Here is a 20,198-nt window from a genome sequence, read left to right on the forward strand (position 1 = left end):
GGGTGAATTTCAGGATTTCAGTCACTGGAATGCCCTCCCAATACTCTCTATGTTTTCTGTCCTATTATTTTTATATGTCTTCATATTCTTTACTTACATTTCTTCAATTTCCATGCCCCTACCCTGGCAAGAGATGATTTTTGTTGAGGTCAGTCCAACAGCAAATGGCGAGGGCATTCTTCCCTTGCCCTCATCACCACGTGGCAGACGATGGGGGCGTGGCAGACGATGGGGGCGTGGCCGGTTATCCCACTCTCACACCCTCCAGGCCAGTTCACCAGGGCCTCCACCAACAGGGTCGGCTCTATTGTACTGCCCAGGGGAGGAACAGGCCCCACTTTCCTGAGTGCTACCGCAGGTGAGGGGAAGGGTCAGCTCCCTCATCTGTCAAAGATGGTGAGGGGTGCGGGGTGAGAGGTAAGGGGTACTTCTCTCCCTACCTGACCCATGGCACAGTATGACAGATAAAGAGGGTCATGACCAGCTCTCCCATTTTTGTGCCCTCAGGGTCTGCTCACCAATGCCCCTGCTACCAGGGACAACTGCCCAGGTGAGGGGTAAGACCCTCTCTTCTCAGTGCTTCAGCCCTGAGGGGCAGAACCAATTTTCCCCAGTGTTGGCAATCAGTGAGGGGCGGGGCCAACTCTACAACCCTATCTTCTTGACCTGGTGTTATCAGGAACCAAGAACACCAACACAGACAGCGGCCGTCATTAGGGCTATGAACTCAGACATGGGCCTTGGCAGCAGCCCAGGAAGAGACATCACCATGGTCCTGGGTGTCAATAAAGCCACCCTCTTTATCCCACTTATCGCCACTTTCAACTCTTCAGGTCATGAACCATTCTGTCTCTACCTCTGTCTGTCTCTGTGTCTCTGTCTCTCTCTCCCCCCATATCAGACCACAAATTTGATGACCATAATAGTACCCATCTGGTTGGTGCTGCAAGATACTGGGCAGGACTGTGTTTTCTCCTTGGAGCCCCGGGTAGACCGCCCCAGATATTCTTGTGAGTTTTTTTTTTATCCCGCTTTGACCTGTCATGACACTGGGTACAACCATGCTTCCTCCCGGGAGCCTAGGTTGGCCCACCTTGGGTCTGTGTGTGGGTCTCTTTTTCTGCTCAGTCCTTTATTGAGAGTATAATTCTTTTGTTGGATGTTTTTGTTGTTGTTTGAGACAAAGTCTCACATATGCCAGCTGACTAAGTAGCTAAGAGTGATCTTAGATTCCTTATTTTAATGAATATATCTCTTAACAAGAGCTGAAAGACTCACACTATAATCTGAACACAGACTCTATGATATTGTTTATGGAATGCTCTAATCACCAACTTTATTAGATTTAAAATGATAAAACAGTATTTTTCCCACACAGCCCCAAATGAAATGCTGTAGCAGACAGTTTAGAACATATCATTTACAACTCCAAGACTTTCTGAATCTTAGCATTAGAAGCAAAATCATATCTTACCACCACAACACAGAAAATTTATGTGGAAATGGGTATGTGTGTGTGTATGTGTGTGTGTGAAGGAGCAACTTTTCTTTGAAGTGAGTTCAGATCAGTGACAGCAGCTACCTGAGAGAATTCTTTAAAATCATTACAGTAAGTTTCCTAGTTCAAATCAATAACACTTAGTAAAAAATGTCATGGGTGTCCTGATATACTGGATACAGCAGCCATAAAAAACTTTGGAAGGAAAGGGTACATGTGACTTTGACAGCCAAGGATGCAAATTTCCAATTCTTTATCAAGCTATTTATACATCTTGACTTAGAAACACAGACATCTCAAAGGCTAAGAAATATTCCAACAGAATCTTATCTAATTCTATTACGGGTACTGAAACCTCATTCTCTTGATGTCTGCATGAGTTTTTGTTTATTTTTTTGTTTTGTTTGATTGAAATAATCAAAGCATGAACCTCAGGAGGTACTTGGTGGCAGAAACAAAGACATCAGAAATTTCTTTTTGTGAAGAAACAGATTTTTTTTTCTGTGTTAAATTCTCAATTGTGTTCAGGCGGTTGACCTAAGGTAATACTGGACAATATCTCCCCCTGGTGACCAAAATATGTAAATGCACATTCAAAATGTCAAATTCTTGTACACCTATCCTGGGACAGAATGCTCACAAAGCTAGCATCCCCTCTCAGTTTTTCACAACAAAAGTTAAATATTGAGTAAACAATTCCTTTATATAAAGCATTAATCGCTATTTATCATACATATATCTATGCAGTGGGGATGGTGATGTGACTATAGTTCACATGGTTGTGTGTGTGTGTGTGTATCTTAAAATCATAGAAAAATCAGAAAGGTTTTCCAGCAAAGGTTTGACTACTGTTGCTTTAGTTTGCTACCAAACTTTGATGGTTGCATACAATCTTCTTTTATAAAATTTCCTTATATGCACTTAGAAGTAGCAAACGTGTTGTCTGTGATAGAAAGCTCATGAAAACAGAGAAGGAAAGTAAAGAGGACAAGAGGAGTTTGCGAGCTCTGGAGATGTCATGGGCATAGTATGAGCACCTTGAGATTTCTGAGAATTCAGAAAGTCTTTCACTTGAGGAGGCACCTAGGAAAAACACACTCTAAAAGTCTCCTAGGCTATCTTCAAAACTACACAATGCGTCTCATGTACAGTCCAATTTACTTGGCTTAAAGATATGAATATCTTTGCTGCATGATAAAACAACCCATCATTTCACAAATAAGTGATTCTGAAATGAAACACATGTGTTTCATGTTGCGAGGTCCAGCTATTTAATCTCTCTTCATTGTACCAGTGCCACCAAATGAATGTCTGAATTCTTATATACATATGACCCGCATGCTACTATTTTGTTTAGTGTCTGTAGCCCGTTAGAGACCCGTTTTTGATGCAATCCAGCGTCGGTAATAAGTCACTTGTGTGTAAACTCCGGGTTTGTTCCTTTGACCACAGTTGTCTCCCCAGCTCACAATTCCAAGGAGATACCAAGTGTCTTTATTGCCTCTTACAACCAACGGTCCCCCAGAATCACCCTGAAAATAAACAAGAGAAAAACAATTAGCTAAACTGTTTGTCACTTACAAAAGTTTGATGAATTACTTATTTTATTATGAGTGTATGTGTAGATCTACTCTAGTCTGTTTCCTAGGGGTAGCATTTTATGGCTTAAAAGTTTCTTATTGTATTTAACTCCTTATCAAGTACTTTCATTGCTGTTTTTTTTTTCCCAGCTAGATAACACATAATGCTTTTCTGTCATGGCAGTGGATATTTAACTCTTTACCCTTCACCACATCTTAATGAGTTCTAGTTCATACCAGTGATGCTTGTCTTGTAAACATTACTTATGAACGAGTCAAGTTCTCTAGAAAGGTGTTGCCTGAACCCACCCACTGATTTCTTTTTGTTTTAATTGAAAGCAAATTATTCTTTTTTTTTTGTACAGTGAATGCATTCTGATCATGGTTTCCCCTCCTCCATCTCCCAGATGCTCCTCACTTCCTACCCTTCCAACTCCAAGCCTTCTTTCTAGCTTAAGAAAGCAAACAGGCAAATAAAACAAATTAACAAACGAGAGATGTGTTGGCTGTCTGTTGCTGGGCATGGGGTCTACCCGTAACTAAGTGTGGTTTGTGCCAGTGAGGCTCCACTGGAGAAAACTTCTTCTTCCTTTACAAACGGTGTCAAATTTCAGAAATGGCTTCTTCCACCCAGTGTGTTCTACAGTGATGGAAATCACCTAAAGAGAGCTCTCTCTCCCTCAGTGCCTGATGGTGGGTAGTAACCCGAATCTATTTTATCAAATGCTTGACTGAGCTACAACCAGAAACAAAACTGAAAATCTGCATAACGTAGTGAAGACTCTTTTTTTTTTTCTGGATTTCTCATCAGCAATTCTGATAGTTTTTTATTTGTACTTGGATCTTGCCTACCTTGATGCTTGGTGGAGGAATATTCTTATTCTTGCTCTTGTACTCTTGGGCTCTTACACAGTGGCTCTCTTCTGCTTTCTCTGTCTCTGTCTCTATCTTTATCCCCTCCTTCCTCCTTTCTTGGTCTCTGTCTCTGTCTTTCTCTCTCTCTCTTTCTCTCTGTCTGTCTGTCTCTGTCTATCTCTCTCTTCCCCCTTTGTCCTTCTCCCCTTTTCCTTTTCTCTCTCCTCTATTGACATTAGAGAGATCTATTGAATTCTAAATAAATATTTGATGATACAGGGAATCCAGGTTGATGATGGTACTTTTGATTCAGTTTTATCAGTTGCTCTGAAACCCTCATCATGTACCCCGGTCACCATCACTTGAACTACTTTCCCAGTGACTTTCCGTGAGTAGAGGTTTTTCTTAGATATCTTTGCCTCCCATTCCATTGAGTCCTCTTGCTTGGATCCTTACGTTCTGGCTGCCTCCTTCTACACTCTTGGCAACTTAGATTAGCTGTGCATTAGGCCCTGTTTGGACCCACCCTGTGTGTTATAAAACATTGTGCTCTTTTCATCAGCAGCTGTTGGTTCTGTAATTTGTGGGTCTGTGGGCAGGGCATCTAGGCATCCCACGCCACGAACAGTCTCATCATTTCACTGAGTAGATTCACTTCCTTGAAATTTTCAAGAGTCTGATGCCAAGAAAATGATTGCATATGGAAAGAAGCACACCTAGACCTTCATCAGAAGTATCCTGTGAGTTTCTGGTTATTAAGAATTTAAATTTTGTGTTTGATAGCATCGATGAAATTCTTTGCTTGTTTCAGGTGGTTTAATAATAAAACACTTAAGGTACTTATATACTCTGGAGGTTACACATTTGGAGATGTCAGAATGTCTGTGCTGTGCTAGCATAAAGAACATAAAAATATTTCCTGGACTGGGCAAAAAGCTTTGTGACCTTGGTGATTTTCTCTCCCCAACCTACCCTGCAGGCATCATAAATTCCTTCCAGATATCCCGCACAGAACATCCCACGCTTGATTTCATTGCCATACACGTGTTGTTGCTTGCACACATCATTGCTTATGATCTGCACTCTGGCTTCTCGGAGTTCATTTTGAGATTCCCCTTAAGAAAAAACAAAGCAGAATTCTCCATAGGTATTCTTAGATGGACTGAAGTGAGCGGGTTCTTCTCCAATCTTCTTCACTCTAAAGTTGTTTATGCAGACTGCGGTTAGGGTGAACTGTCTTAGAGAAAAAAGAATTCTAGCTAAAAGCCTTTAACCCCCATATTTGAAAGGCAGAGGTACATGTGTCTCTGCAAGTTTGAGATGAGTTTGGTCAACATAGACAGTTCAAGGACAGACAGTGCTACACAGTGAGACCCTGTCTCAAAACAAAAGCAAAACATAAAACTGGTTCATTTAATGATGGTTGTTGTATTACCAGTTTTAATAAATACTTCTCTAAGCAGGATGGCCATCTGGTTTCCTTTCTAGAAAATCCTTGAATTTTTACTTTCAAAATAATATATTTATTTTTTTATTAATTTTGATTTTGATTTTATGTATATAGAAGTTTTGCATTCATATATGTTTGTGCACAACATCCATGCAGTGTCTATGGAGTTCAGAAGAATTGGATCCCCTGGAACTGGAATTATATATGATTGAACCATCATGTGGGTGTTGGGAGCCGAACCTGGGTCCTTTGGAAGAGCTGTCAGTGCTGTTAACTTCTTGAGTCCTCAAAACCAGTCGTTATTGTTAAAGAATATATCCTATTTTTTAAAAAATGAGCTTTATATTTATGGATTTCAGATTGTTCCCCACAAATGTTACATGCTTGTTTGTCATTGTTTCTTGGTATGACAAACATGGTATTGTTTCTTGGCTTGATAAAACATTGCTTACATTATATGCTTATCCAGTCCTATGCATTTGCAAAGAGCTTCCATGAATATAATTGCATTACATCACAATGTAATGGCTTATAAATAAATTTGTCTTGAATAAATTTAGGCATCCAGATCCTAAGCAGGCAGAGGCAGAGGAAAACTAAGAATATCACAAACATTCTTGAACTGTTTTTCTCACTCAATGAATAACAGGAAATCACAGCACTCTTGTTGATAGAACTGTGCAGCATAGCCCCCAAGATACTTGTGTTATTTCTCTTTTCCCACGTATGGGTTGGACTCTCTGAGTGCAATGGAAATCGTTTTCGTGATTAGTTTTGTTACATGGAAAAGTTCTGGGAAATTTTTCATAAAAAATAATAACTTTAATCAGATTGACGTTGGCATAATCAAAAGGGAGAGTATTCAAGGCCTGGCCAAATCAGATAAGGTTTAGAATTTCCTCATGGGTTGGACCTCGTATAGACGACTTCTGCCACTGGGTGGCGCTAGAGTCCCTTCCAGTGAACTAGGGGAAAGCAGGACTCAGGTACAAGGATTTAGAGGTCTAAGGTGTAGCAAAACCATCTAAAGTTTGTGTTCTACCTGTATCTAAGCTAGATTTCTCACGCAGGACTCTTGAATTCCAAGGACCAAGTTTGCTTTGTTTCTATTTTGTGTTGGGTTTTTGGCACTTTATAAAACGAGATCTCAAACTAACCAAAGACAAGCTCTGGGGAAAGGGCTGGCCACTTAATACAGGCGATGAAATTCCTCTGCTAAGTACTGAGACATCTGCTCTGTGTTCAGAGGTACTCACCAGTGTAGTAGAGTGCTCCAAATCCTGTGATGAAGACAGTTGAATTTGGCGGGAATGACGCAGAAGGTTCCGGCAAACAAATTCGGCGTACTTCATCTGAAAAGGTGACTCTCGGAGAAAACTGTACAAGAGCAATGTCGTGGTCTCTTGCTGGGGGGCGGTACCTCTCGTGCATAATAATTCTTCGGACTTCTCTTTTCATTAAGGGAGGGTTTATTGTTGTCCCAAAACTAAGAGTCCATTGGCGTGGGTTTGAATTACTGGAAAAGATGAGCAGCATACATGAGCCACACAGAATTAATTAACTACATCGTTTAGTCAACTGCATGCAGTTAGGTTATCTCAGGAAAAAAATACCGCTCCCAATAACACTTATTGGCAATTACAGTTTCATTTCATTTAAAAGTCTGTTGCCCATGATTTAAGTATAAAATACATATAAATAGCATATTGGAAATGAATTTCATATTTAATTATTGAGTTTTAGAAGTGTTCCCTTAACAAATCCTTATTAATCATGCATATGCCTAATATTATCGAGATTCTAGGAATAAAGAAGTGAACAAGACAGAAACACTCGATTCACATGAGTGTTATGCTTGAAGAAAGGAGAATATAAAATAAATTGAAATGTTGATAAATAATACAAATTCTAAAGATGATTAATAAATAAAACAGAATAATGTATAAGGTACAAGTGGTATGCAGCTTTGGAAGGCTCTTTTTTATTATTGTTATTTTAGTACAATATCTTTACACCGGTGAAGGGAGAGTTGTCAGCTATGAGACAGTCAGGACAACAAGTTTCCAGGGAAGCATCTGAGGTCCTTGGGCCATGTGAGATTCAGTTTTAGACACCAGAGGAAGAATGGCAGAAGATGATGCTGGAGAGGGGGGTGGGTGCCAGAAGGTCTTACAGGAGAGAGAAAATGCTTATGGGATATTTAAGGGATACTGGAATTCTTTTGAAGTTTGAAAACTGGGGCTTATGTAGTCTCATTTACATATGTATATCTTTTGATGCTAGAACATCCCTATGTCCATGCAATGAAGCCTTGTGTTAACTCAATATCAGATCTTTTGTTTGTTCTTTATAAATCTGTCCTTTTGAGAACTGCTATACTCACCGTGAAAGGGCTCCCCATCACGGCTGATATGGAGAGAGGGTTGTAAGAATTACATAAAGAAGTCTCAAGCACCTAATCACGTGCCTGTAGCACCACAGAGCCTAACAATTGTGCTAATTGTTGATACAAAACCGCTGTCAACTCTTCCTTGTCTCTGCTTGATCGCACCTGCAGATGGAGGCGTGCTCCACTTTAGAATCCCTTTGTTCATCTTGGCATCCCTTTCATCTCTGAGCAGCTTTGCCTGCTGACAAGTTCTTTCTTGACTCCCTAAGTCTTCTCGAAAAACATGACAGTACTTTCAGATCAGTTAATATGACTCTATTATCTGTATTTCCTTTCTACAGGAGATTTCTCAGAATAAGATTTCATCATGTAGGACAACGTATCTAAAATATCAATGTGCACACAAGTGATTAGGGGCTTTTATTAAAACCCAGCTCCTGAGTCTGTAGCTCTGGGATAGGTTTAACCATTTTCATTCCTGATGAATTCCCTAGCGATGTGGGTACTGCAGCTCCATGAATTGCACTTTGAACCGGAAGGCAAGCAAACAGCTTACTCCCGCCTGCCTGTTGCCACCCCAGTTAACTTTAACTGTGCCACCCAGTTCAGAATCTACTCTCCCGGTAAGAACTGATCAGCTTAGGTTTCACAGGTCACATATTCTGGCTCTGCTTTTTAAAGATGTAATGTGGAATCATAATCAAACTTTGGTGACTGTTTAATGTCCATGCTGTGCACTTGACCTGGTCTGGTCTCCAGCAACAGTTCCGTACTTCCTGCCTCCTTGGAGATTCCAATTGCAGTTTATGAGCGGCACTGAGACTGGCGAAGTGCTTGACGGGAGCAGGCACTCACGTTAAGTGGAGAGTAACAAAGAGCTGCGTTTGTTAGTACATGTGTTGTGTTGGAGTAAGTTCTACTTTGTTGTAATTTCTTCAGTTAAAACTCTGAAGACTTAATTAATGGGTATTTTTTGGAAGCTGTGAACCCCGCTCCCCAGATCCTGAATTTCTGGTAAACAACTTGTTTTCTGCTGTTCTGAGTCCGCCTGCAGCTGCTCTGAGCACGAGACCCTCAGGAGTTCCTGATGGCAGGAGAGTGGTTTCTGGTGGGTTTGGCTGGGACTTGGCGATCAGTTAAGGATCTCTATATAAGCGGCTCTGGTACACAATAAAGGGGGCATTCCTGTTTCAAGGATGACGTGTGTTTCTGTCTGTGTGTCTTTGTGTGTTTCGATCTCCAGCCCCTTGCCCGGTTCACAAACTGTATGGTAGCGCACAGAGTGCAGACAGGCATGGTGCACTACAGGTATTGGTACAGTGTTCACTAGTACTGTATTCCCACCAAACTTTCCTAATAAGTATGCAAGGGGAGCATTACTTTAGAAAAAATCAGATTTACTTACTATACTTCATTCATATTTGGGACTTTGGCACTTAGAATATGGAAATGCACCTGGTTTTTAGCAACATGAGGACTGACTTAAGTTCAATAACTCACGTTCTGAAGCAGTGTGCTGCCGTGACGACCCACATGTTACCAATCAAGGTGCCCCCACACTGATGGATGTTGCTGCGCTGAAGAGAAACTTGCCAAGGCCAGGCACCTTTAGCTGCAGGGTTTCCAGACACTATTCTGTTGGCAATTAGCGGGATAGCTCGTTTGCCACAATCTGAAAACGGTGAAAACGTTTATAAGGAATGTCTAGTTTTTGATGCCACAGAATATTGCAAAGCAGATGTCGCATTTGTCATTTTTTAAACATGACTACTATTTAATTTTTGTTTTTCCTTTCGCACTGACACATTCATCGCTTAGTCCAACCATTGTATATGTGAATATATGTTGTTCACTAAGTTATAAACTATTAACAGCTTCATCGCCATGAACTATCAATTGCCAGTTATCCAGTTGTTCTGGAAGCCCTCACCAAGGTTATTGTTTTGCAGTTGTAGGTAATTCAGCAGTGTTGTTACCAAGGAGTCCTCTTCAGAAGGACAACTCTGTTAAGCCAGATAAGCAGCGGCCTGTTTGGTGGAAGCACCTTTGATGTCTACTACAGTGACTACATTTTAAGGTGTGCAAGGATTAGTGCATCACAACTAGTCATTCATTCTTTAGGATGGAGGTTTCCATGTTTCCATATAAACATTACATCCACCATTGATAAGAATGAACATGCACTTCATCACATCAGAGGCTGCTTTGGTGCTTGGGTTTTTGTGAAGACAAAAACTTATATAAGATCCTATTGTTAAAAAAATATAGTGGGCTGGGTCTTGTTCTAACAAATAATTATAAGAAAAGAAAAATCATTCTACTTGTGTTGATTATCCTCCAAACATGGCTGTTTCAGAAACCTCCAGCACACTACCATGGCTCTTACTGGACCAACCACTGTCCTCATCTGAGCATCTAGAAAAGCCCCCACACCATTTCCTTGAGCCTGTCTTCTACATTTCGTTTCTGCACTGGACATTGAATGAGCTTTCTGAAATGTGCAAAATTTCATTGCCTTCCAAATGAGGTAGACATCTTTCCAGGTGATTCTGGACACTGATGACTGTGAATCACATCTCTTTCCCACACACTCAGCTCCCAAGCCTTTGGCACAGCCAAGAAGACTCTTTCCATTTGTAGAAAATGATGACGCCTTCACTTTCCTGGTCATCATGTCCAGAACACCTACTACTAGTCTCTGGATTCATGGCCTCTCTTCTCTGCCATTTCAGGGATTATTTTCTGATTCAACAAGACCAGATGAGCTAACTCTGATGGACTCTTAAAGCACTGCATATTTTCTTAAATCATTTGTCCCATTATATTTATAATTTCCAATTAATTTCTGTCTTCTTTTACTTTGGAATTATGTTTTGAAGAAGATCATGTCTTAGTCACAGTGATATGACCAGCTCCCGGCACACTTTCTGACACTATATTAAAAGATGTTAAAAGGTAGATGAATAATAGTAAGTAATGAAGTTCTAAAATAATGAAAATAGATAAATGAATAAATAAGCAAAAAATAGTACAGGTGTTTGCAACACAAAGAATCAAAAGCATGGATTACTGATGAAATCCTTCACCACATATGTATATCTTTCAAAATTCATGCCACATTAAGTTGAAACAAATTGATGTCACTGCCAGGTATGAAAATAATGCTATAACCATAGAAAATGGGTTAATTTCTTCCCTTTGTATCTCCTTATATCATTTTAATTTCAGTAGAAAGCAGGTTTCAAAATATTTTTAAAGAAATTAGAAAAGTAGGCCCACTTATTAAAAATGAGAAATGTCTTTTTAAACTTTCTTAGTCTCAAAATTAGAAAAACCCATATCTATCTATTGCCCAATTATTATTCTTACAGATGAAAATGTGAATGTAGATGAGAAGTTATGGGCTAATATTTAAAGATACAATTGCATATGTGGAATTTGAGACTGTTTTTATAAGCTAATTAGACTTACATGCTTGGACAGTTAGCTCCCCTGATGATGAAATACATGGTTTAATGTCAAAAAGAAGAAAAGTGAAGACTTTATGTTCTCCAGGTTCATTGTAATAGCCAAGAATCACCAGAAGTCACTGACCGTGGACTCTAGACAGCTGAGTGCACAGACCAGTTAGGACACTGGCTCTCTCGCATACATTTGATGTAAAAGGCAAATCTAATTAGTTGGGCAATTTCTTACTCATTGTGTCAGATAAAAGCAGTGGATGAATAAATTCCGCAAATGATTTAAATTAATGCAGATCTGTCATTTTCCAAGAGTGCCAGGTAAACCCTCTTGGATTCCACTTTAGGATGAGGAGAGGGAGTAAGTAGATAGGCCCCTAGGCATCACACTTTTCCTCAACCAAAACATGTCTGTTTTTGTCTCTTTTGTTTATTTAAGATTTCATATAATCCTGTTCTTCTTGGAGCATTTAGGATGAAAAGACTTTGAAAAACTCCAACATAAATTGTGTTTAAAGTACTTCTCAGACATGTTCCTAACTAATTAAATGCTTTGGCTTTAAAAAAATTATAAAATGGACACAACAGTGTATGCCTTTAATCCCAACATCGAGGAGGCTAAGGTACAAAAAGCCCCAGATGGACCCTTTTGCAAACTAAAAGCAAAAAATGAAAAATAAAACTATGGTGTATTATTATATAATATCAGCTGAATATTGGGAAAGGTCAACTTTAAGGTTAAATTTTGCCAATCTCCAACAGTTTTAAATTTGGCAAAGGAAGCAAACTCTTACACACATATGAAATAGCATGTTGTTATTAGTAAATATGTAAAATTTTCACTTACACACTGTAGTTCGGTAAGATAGGAACATGATGTGCAAAGTTGCCTTACAGTTGTGGTGGTGGTTTAGTTAGAGAGGCTGACTCAACAAGATAGTGACAAACTAGAGGGCCAGATTTCTCTGAATTAGTCTCTGCATCCTATTTCTATTTGAGGAAAATAAGAAGGTGCCAACTCTTTATAAGTCCTTTGTGAGTAGCTGGTGACAATGACCCCTATGAAGCAGGAGCGTAAGGAAGAATGAGTTCAGAATCATCCTCAAAGGCACCCGCCAGACACAATGAAGATGCGACTGCTTAAGTGCTTAGCCTATAGAAGCAGCTCAGTATCTAGCTCATGTAGTTTGTAAGGTTCCTGTTCAACTAAAATCGAAACAAAACACAAAAAGAAGGAATTTAATTTGTCTGTAGTGACGCATTGAAATTGTGTCACAGATGGAAGGCCTAAGTGAACCTCCATGCTCCTTTTTCTTTCAGCTGCTCATCACTAGTTCTGCAACCATGCAAGACTCATCTGGCTGATGACCCTGAAGGCTTAAAGACTTCACCTGCCAAATGCTTCCTCCCCTGTCCTCTGGAAGAAAGTTGCTTGTCTTTATCTCCCTTGGAATTCAGGGGAAAGGTGGCCATTTGCTAACTACCCATTTCTCTGTTGAAAACATGCTCTCAGTGTACTGATGATACCTGGGGAACCAGTCATTCTCTCGAAAAAGCACAAGAAAGAGTGTAATTTCAAAAATTCCTCCTCAGTAATTCTTCTTTACATTTACAGAACACAGACTATCAAGTGATGCATTGTATTGGTAGTCTGTGAATCAGAAGAATCGACTATCCTGAATCTGTAACCTCCTTCTGCCCACCTTCTATACTACTCCCTAGATAAACTGGGTGCTTATACCCACAAAAAAATAACATGATATTGGTAGTTTGAATAAGAATGGCACCCATAGGCTTGTATATCTGAGTCCTAGGTCCCCAGTTAATGGAACTGTCTGGGAAGAATGGGGAGGTTTGGCCTTGGTGGAAGAGGTGTGTCTTTGGGCGGTGGGTGGGTAGGCTTTGAGGTTTCAAAAGGCATGCATCATTCCCAGTTATCTTTCTCCCTGCCTCATGGTGGTCATCTCAGAATGTAAGCTCTCAGCTACTGCTCCAGTGTTATGTCTGTCTGTCTGCTGCTATGCTTTATCATGGCAATAGACAAGTAACTAAGACAGAGCCTCTGTCTTCTTTAGTTTGGTTATTTTTCCTTATTCTAATGACTTACTATTGTGCTATTGGTGTTTTTGAGCAGCAAGTAAGATTCATAGGCTCACAGTCATACATTAGAATTCTTCTATTAGACATTCATCACTTCAGAATCAGGAAAATGCAAATTATACATCATCATAATGACTCTAGGATAAGCACTAAAGTAGTTGGAAATAGTATTTTTTTCCTCTGAATTCATTTTTTATTTTTCTTTTTGAGAGAATATTGCCCCATGACCTTGACTCGCCTGAAACTCACTATATAGACTGGTCTGGCTTTAAAGTTATGTCAAGTCTCCTGCCTCTGCCTCTTGAATGTTGGAATTACAGGCATGCACTTCCATGCCTGGCACTGTAATTAGAATTCTAAGAATATTTTTTTGTTTTGTTTTTAGGGATGATGTTACAATCAGGGGTTGTCTGTCAATTCCTAGTTAAAAAATTCCAACTTTTATAAAATATTTTCCATTTCCAGTGCAGACATAAAAATACTTTTACTTAATTCAAAGTTATCATCTCCAACACATTTTGGATGTAAGAAAGATTTAGCATTATTTTATTTTGCAGACTACAACCACTGTGATGGGAAGTCAGGCACACTTCCCCGATATAGGCAGTGAGCTCGTTTACCACAGGAATAGGAAGAAGTTGGTTCTAGTTTTGATTTCACAGCATTGTATCTAATAAAGGACCCAAATTCCACAGTTATTTATCAAAATAAAACACAGATTCTTGAGAAAGAATGGAAAAACCCTGAACTATAAGCTTATTTCTAGCTGCTCATAAACACTGTGCATTTGGAACATTCAGAAAGCTTTACAGTTCTAGCTCTTTCTCCCACCAGTCAATTTCCAAAGGGCGTACAATCCAACAGCTTCTGAAACAATAGTTTCCAGGTGCTGTATTATGTTCTTTGTTTTCCTATATGTTTTCTCATACTTTTGTGTAGTCAAGAAGAACAAGCATTATTTTACTTTTACAGGCTAAAAAAATGCACACGCAGGTACAGGTGATTGCTTGAATACTACAATAACAAAGAGGCTTTATAACTAAGTAACTCAAATATTGTTCTCCACAAGAACATACCCTCCTTAAATATAGTATAATCATTAAAGTACATGAAACACAAGCTGAGTCTATATGAAACAGAAAGGCCTGGTGGTCAGGGACCATTCAATGCTCCATCTCTTGTTTCCAATACTTCAGGAAAAATCTCGAGTTCCTGAAAAATTAACTCACTATTGGAATTACATACACCTTGTCATGTACCTTCTCAGAATGGCCATTATTTCACAATGAAGGAAAATGGATCATACATTTGACAGGTTCTTTCCTCCCACCTGGGAGGGGTCCATAGCTTTATGTCTTAGTAACTGACTTCATGTCCTATGAGCAAGCGTCTATTGATCCATTACCTTGGGTTCTCATTTCCTAATGAGGTTTTTTTCTTAAAGAGTCAGTTTGACCCTCAAAAGGGCAGGGCACCCTGTTTTATTTCTAACACAAGTCTTTTGTTCTTACTCTCTTAACTCTGGTTCCTGTGGAGTTTATGGGATAAATCTGTACCTCTATGCTGGAAGCAAATATTGTGTTAGCACATTGTCTGCAAGGCAAGCAAATTCCTGGCTTCCTGCACTACAAGGATGAATTTCAAGGAGACAATGATTATAGAGTTTTAACTTTTGTTTAAGCATAGAACTTCTTCTTTTGTATTGCTCATCAACAAGTTAGACATCTGGATTTGAATCCTTGCTCCTCTAAATTATTATATTCCTTACTATTTTTATAACCATCTAATAGAGTTTCCCTATTTTATTAGTGCATACAAATTAAAGTAGATACTGCATATAAGGTATAGAGATGGACCTTGATAAAGATAGACTCTCGTCAATTCAGAGAGTTGATGGTATAATGAGTTAAAGGTGAACAGAAAAGAGAAAAAATAGAGTAATATATAAATGGTTACAGTGACTTCTAATTCCCACTAAATTTTAAGGTATTATTCTTTATAAGATGGTTCCAGTGGCTCTAAAGGCAGTTTTTCTTTCTTCTAAATACTCATAGGAATAAAAAAATAAAAACTTCATAGCATCATCAAATACTGAAACTAACTATATTTTTAAAGGATACAGGTGAGTCTGTATTTGTCTAAGGTCCCAAACAGAAATCACTTATTGCTTAACATTTTCACTTGCTTAATCATGGGGGCAGTCACTGACTTGGATTAACCTTGCTTGTGGTAAAGATGTCTTTATTGAGAGAGGAGTCCCAATCAATTACTTTCAGGAAAACTGCTTGATGACTAATGCCAGACATTCTTTCATCAAAGAATAATAAAAACTTGAAATGTCTCATCTTTAGGTTGAATTTTTTTCCCGTATGATGTCTTAGTGTTTGCAGTGGGAATGACATGTGAGTTTCTGGCTGTACAGAGCATTTATATCGCGTGACAGTGAACCTACTGACCATTTACTTGAACTACTGATACATCAGCATGCAAGGCTCTTGTGTTCCTCTTCTTCTGATTTAAGATGCTGTGGTTCTTCTTTTCTCCCACAGTTCTTTGCCCAGTAGAGGGGGACTGGAGTGCCGTAACAATGTCTGCTTCTGCATCATCTTCTTCCGGACTAAGAAACACAAGAGCAAGATTCACATTCAAAGGGCACACCTGGTACTGTCTCACTGTCTTTCCTTCCTAGTTCTGATCTGTGCTTCAGTTGCTGAGACGTCAAGGGCCAGGTAATCCACTCATAAACACACTCTTCTACGTGCTACTTTCTGACTTAAATGAATTTCTCATTTTCCCTCTTGTAGCTTTTTTTTTTTTTTTTAAAAAAATTTGTTTTGATTGCACCCCTCCATTAACTTGAGGACATGTTACTATATTGGAATAAGACTCAGACACCAAAGTCAAAAGGTCATCAGAAAAATTAAGAAAAAAAAAGGTTTTAGTATTCTCAGGCTTTAGGATCAGCCTAGTTCTTATCCCTCAGAACTACAGTTGGTCAAAGGGCAGAGAATAAGTGACCAACCGTGAAGTATCTGTTCCTAAATGGGAAACAACCCTTATCCCTAAAGTTCAGGGAACATCATGGAAGGGGGAATGGAAGATTGTAAGAGGCAGGGAACCGGGGAGAGGGCAGTTACAAAGCTGTCTTCTGGCCATGGAGGATGTATACTCAGAACACTCATCAAGAATGGCTGACTGCCTAGTCCTGTACAAAACTGTACCAGGCAAAACTTCAGTATTGGTTGGGGAAGGGCTCATAAGACCCGAGTTATAGTTGAGGAGCTACAGGCAACCAACAGCTGCTGAGGGAGGAAGAGTCAGATTTCTTCAGGGATGAATTTTTTGTAGGTTGCCTATGTGCCAGAGGTCATCCTCCTATGTGCATGTGGGCAATGGTGATTGAACTCAATAGGATGCACACATACTCTTGTGTGTGTGTATTATATCCATATACAAACAAATAATGACAACAGAAAAAGAAGACTCAAACTTGGAAGGGAAGTGTTGGGGACACACAAGAGGAATTATAGGGTGGGGAGGATAAAACTGATGTGATCAAAATGCACTGTACTCATAATAGCTTCTTACAATGAAATAAAAACATAAAAACCTACTCGAATCTTTGGCTAAAAAATAAAATAAGAAAATTGCATAAATTCTGAGACACAATAGGTCTCACATTCAACTATTGCTCTAGTTTAGAGAAGTATAAGTAATTAGAATTTTATGCTAAGTTGGCAAAGAGAACCTGAATATTTTTCTATTTTAAGTAAAAGGAAATAAAACAGTTTACTGAACAGATTTCCACAAAAATATCACAATCAGCACTAGCTACTCATCCTGAGAAGCTTCTCAGACTATGGTGAGTTACTAAATGTTATAAAAATTAGAATGTGAAGACAGAGGGTATAAAATGTAGGAAGTTCCAGCATTTGTATGCTTTTTGTCTCCTAAATTATCCAACCATATGATAATAAGATCACAGAGGGGCTGGAGGGATGACGCAGTGGTTAAGAGCACTTGCTTCTCTTTCAGAGCGCCCGAGTTCAACTTCTAGCATCCACATGGTGGCTCACAACCATTCATTGTTCTCTTCTGGTCTCCAAGGCATGGGACAGGATTGGTGAACATGTCCACAGACAGAAAGAAACACTAACTACTATGAAATAAAAATAAATCTTTAAAAACTCCTTGTGGAAGTCATGAGTTAGTAGAAGTAAAGATCTTTAGAAAGTGTTCAATCATGCATTAGTCTCTTGGTAAGAAAAGTGATCTCCACCCAATCCTTCAAATAAATTCAACTAAATATTTTAGTTGTTTTTATCAAGCTTTTTATATACATTTATTGTACAAAGTAGTGGGTTTCATAATTACAGTTTTGTTTGAGTTTCTTTTTCCTCTTTGACATGAGTCATACAAACTCCTGGTCTTGTGCCCATCCTACTGTGTGATTTTTAAAATAACAAAGTTTAAACCTCTGAGCAATTTCAGCAACTGATCTGAGTCTTCCCTCCCCATCCAAACAAAAGGGAGCATCTCTTACAACACGATCATTTTTTGGTTCGGGCATGTCGCTTGTCACTAGGTCTTTGTTACAGGTAAAACTTATGATCCCATTTTGTAGCAAACTTTTCTTTCCTTGATGTTTTTGAAGCGCCATGTCTGTCAGAAGTGTAGAACTTGATGCATGCAAAAACATGGCCAGGTTTTACCTACGGCTGTGGATTAAGGTGGATTCCAGGCCTCACAGTCAGTGGGGAGGGTTTGAGTGCCAGTTCTACTGATTGTAAACGTCTCTTGGGGAACATTCAGTATATCATCATCCTCCTCCACACACCTCAGGATCTCGATTTTCAGAATGGATTTAGCCCTGTCCATTGAAGGAAACTATTGCAGCAGCAATATTTATGCAGAGCCCAGTATCCGGTCTAGAGACACACATTATATGGAGGGCCCTGTGTTCTTTCCCATTGTCCCTCCAGCCTCGCAACTACACCCTTGCCCAAATATACATACGTTAGTCTGACTACATGATTTTTGACATGGTGTTTGTTCAAGGTTGACTCTATAAATATTTCATCTACCTGAAATTACAAAAAAGGAAAAACAGTATGTTAGTGGGATGTTTTATAATGAGACTATATCCCAGATTAAATGTTAAAGAAATGCTGTTTTTAAATGAACGTCACATATTTCCAATTGTTTGCTATATTATAAAAGAATCTCATTGCAAAATGCTTGAATAAAAAGGGAAAAAAGAAATTCAGAATGTCTCCCAACCAATGGCTTTTACATTATAAAGAGATTCTGTAATAAACACACAAGCATGCTGAATGATCCCATCTGCTTCCACCATTTCTATCTTTTCAAACTATAGTAAGAGTTTTTATTCATGCAGAATTTCCAAAATTAAAAATGAAATAACTTCTCACTTTGTAGTAAATCCAGGGGTTGTACATTTCATATTAATTCTGTAAAAGTCTCACAAATAAAATAATTCATGTTTAAGGGAAACCATACAGAATTTTTCACACCAAAGTATGTGATAAAATGCAAACACACATTCCCATTTATTTATAGTATGTTCAGTAGGTAGTCACTTGCACTGTAGATCTTTGGTTGTGAAGTATAGGAGGTATTGGGGTAATATGGAGACATTTGAATCCACCATGGACTCTAGAGCTACCCAGAAAGGAAGAGAGTAAGATAATGTTGAAACATCAAGTAGCAGTGGTGGTCCTCATCTTATCCTATAAGGAAGAAGAAGAATAGTATTTTTGACAGATACATATGCAGGTTCAAGCCTGCTACACCATGATGTTATGTGGCCCATCACAGGTGTGCCTGACTTTTTGTTCCCTCTAACAACCTGTTGGTGGTGGCAGTGTCATCTGAATGTCTGCACTGGAGCTAGGGTTGCAAAGGAACCAGATGCAACAAATAAAGAAAGACACGGTCCTAAATCCTAAAGCCAAGGTCCAGAGTTGCAGCTCTTATTTTTAAAGGAACAAGACATAAAAATGAAGGAAAGATGTTTTAGGAATGGTGAATCAAGTCATGACTTCTTCTTACCACTACTAGTAATTCACAGATGCGTCACTGGGAGCCAGGCTTTTCATTACTTACATGATCCCTTACAATTACTCCATGAAATTGGAGTCATTTGATTCCTGTCTCACTAGAAAAGAAAACTGGATTTGAGGCAATGTCTAATTTTGTGATTCCATGCAGATGAGAACATGCTGAGACTTAAGACTTCCACATGTAGGAGCCATGGTCGGTTTCCACTCAGTTATAGAGTGTTCCTTAATATGCTGTATCCGATAGTTCAATTTCTTTCCTAAAGCACAGTGATCAGTCTGCAAATATAGTTGGTTGATATGAATGCAATGTAGTATAATACTTGGGGTAGATTTAAGCACAAGCTCAAAGATACTATTTAAAGAGTAAGTTGTTGGCATCAGAGTTAGGTGTCTACTGCTGTGTCGAAACACCATTATGAAAAGCAACTTTGCCTCTACTTCCAGGTAACAATTAATCACTGAGGAAAGTCAGGGCAAACACTCAAACAGGGCAGGTTTCTGGAGTCATAGCAGACCCAGAGGCCATGGAGGAGTGCTTCTTACTGACTTGCTCCTTATCTCTTACTCAGCCTGTTTCTTAGAGAATCCACCACCAACAGCCCAAGGAAGGATAGCACCACCCAGAACAGACTAGCCCCTCACGTCGATCCCTAAATAAGAAAATGCTTGCCTACAGGACAGTCTTCAAATATCATTTTCTCAGCTAAAGTTCCCTCCTCTCAGATGACTCTAGCTTGTGTCAAAGTGACACAAAAACTTCTCAGAACAGCACCCAAAATACA

The 20,198-nt window shown here is 39.1% G+C and overlaps 1 protein-coding gene across 1 annotated transcript in view; it reads right to left on the bottom strand.

The window, feature by feature from the left end:
• Positions 1 to 2,868: 2,868 nt before the first annotated feature.
• LOC130876360 (transmembrane protease serine 11A-like) overlaps positions 2,869 to 20,198 on the bottom strand; it is a 41,415-nt gene continuing 24,085 nt past the window's right edge. Inside the window, exons 4-10 of the mRNA XM_057772876.1 lie at positions 18,350 to 18,417; positions 15,790 to 15,950; positions 11,244 to 11,282; positions 9,273 to 9,444; positions 6,640 to 6,899; positions 4,906 to 5,048; positions 2,869 to 3,030 (exon numbers count right to left, since the gene is read on the bottom strand). Coding sequence (XP_057628859.1) covers positions 2,869 to 3,030; positions 4,906 to 5,048; positions 6,640 to 6,899; positions 9,273 to 9,444; positions 11,244 to 11,282; positions 15,790 to 15,950; positions 18,350 to 18,417 — 1,005 coding nt within the window. The remainder of the gene's footprint in view (positions 3,031 to 4,905; positions 5,049 to 6,639; positions 6,900 to 9,272; positions 9,445 to 11,243; positions 11,283 to 15,789; positions 15,951 to 18,349; positions 18,418 to 20,198) is intronic.

Source organism: Chionomys nivalis, chromosome 6 (assembly GCF_950005125.1).
Source record: "Chionomys nivalis chromosome 6, mChiNiv1.1, whole genome shotgun sequence".
NCBI classification, from domain to species: domain Eukaryota; kingdom Metazoa; phylum Chordata; class Mammalia; order Rodentia; family Cricetidae; genus Chionomys; species Chionomys nivalis.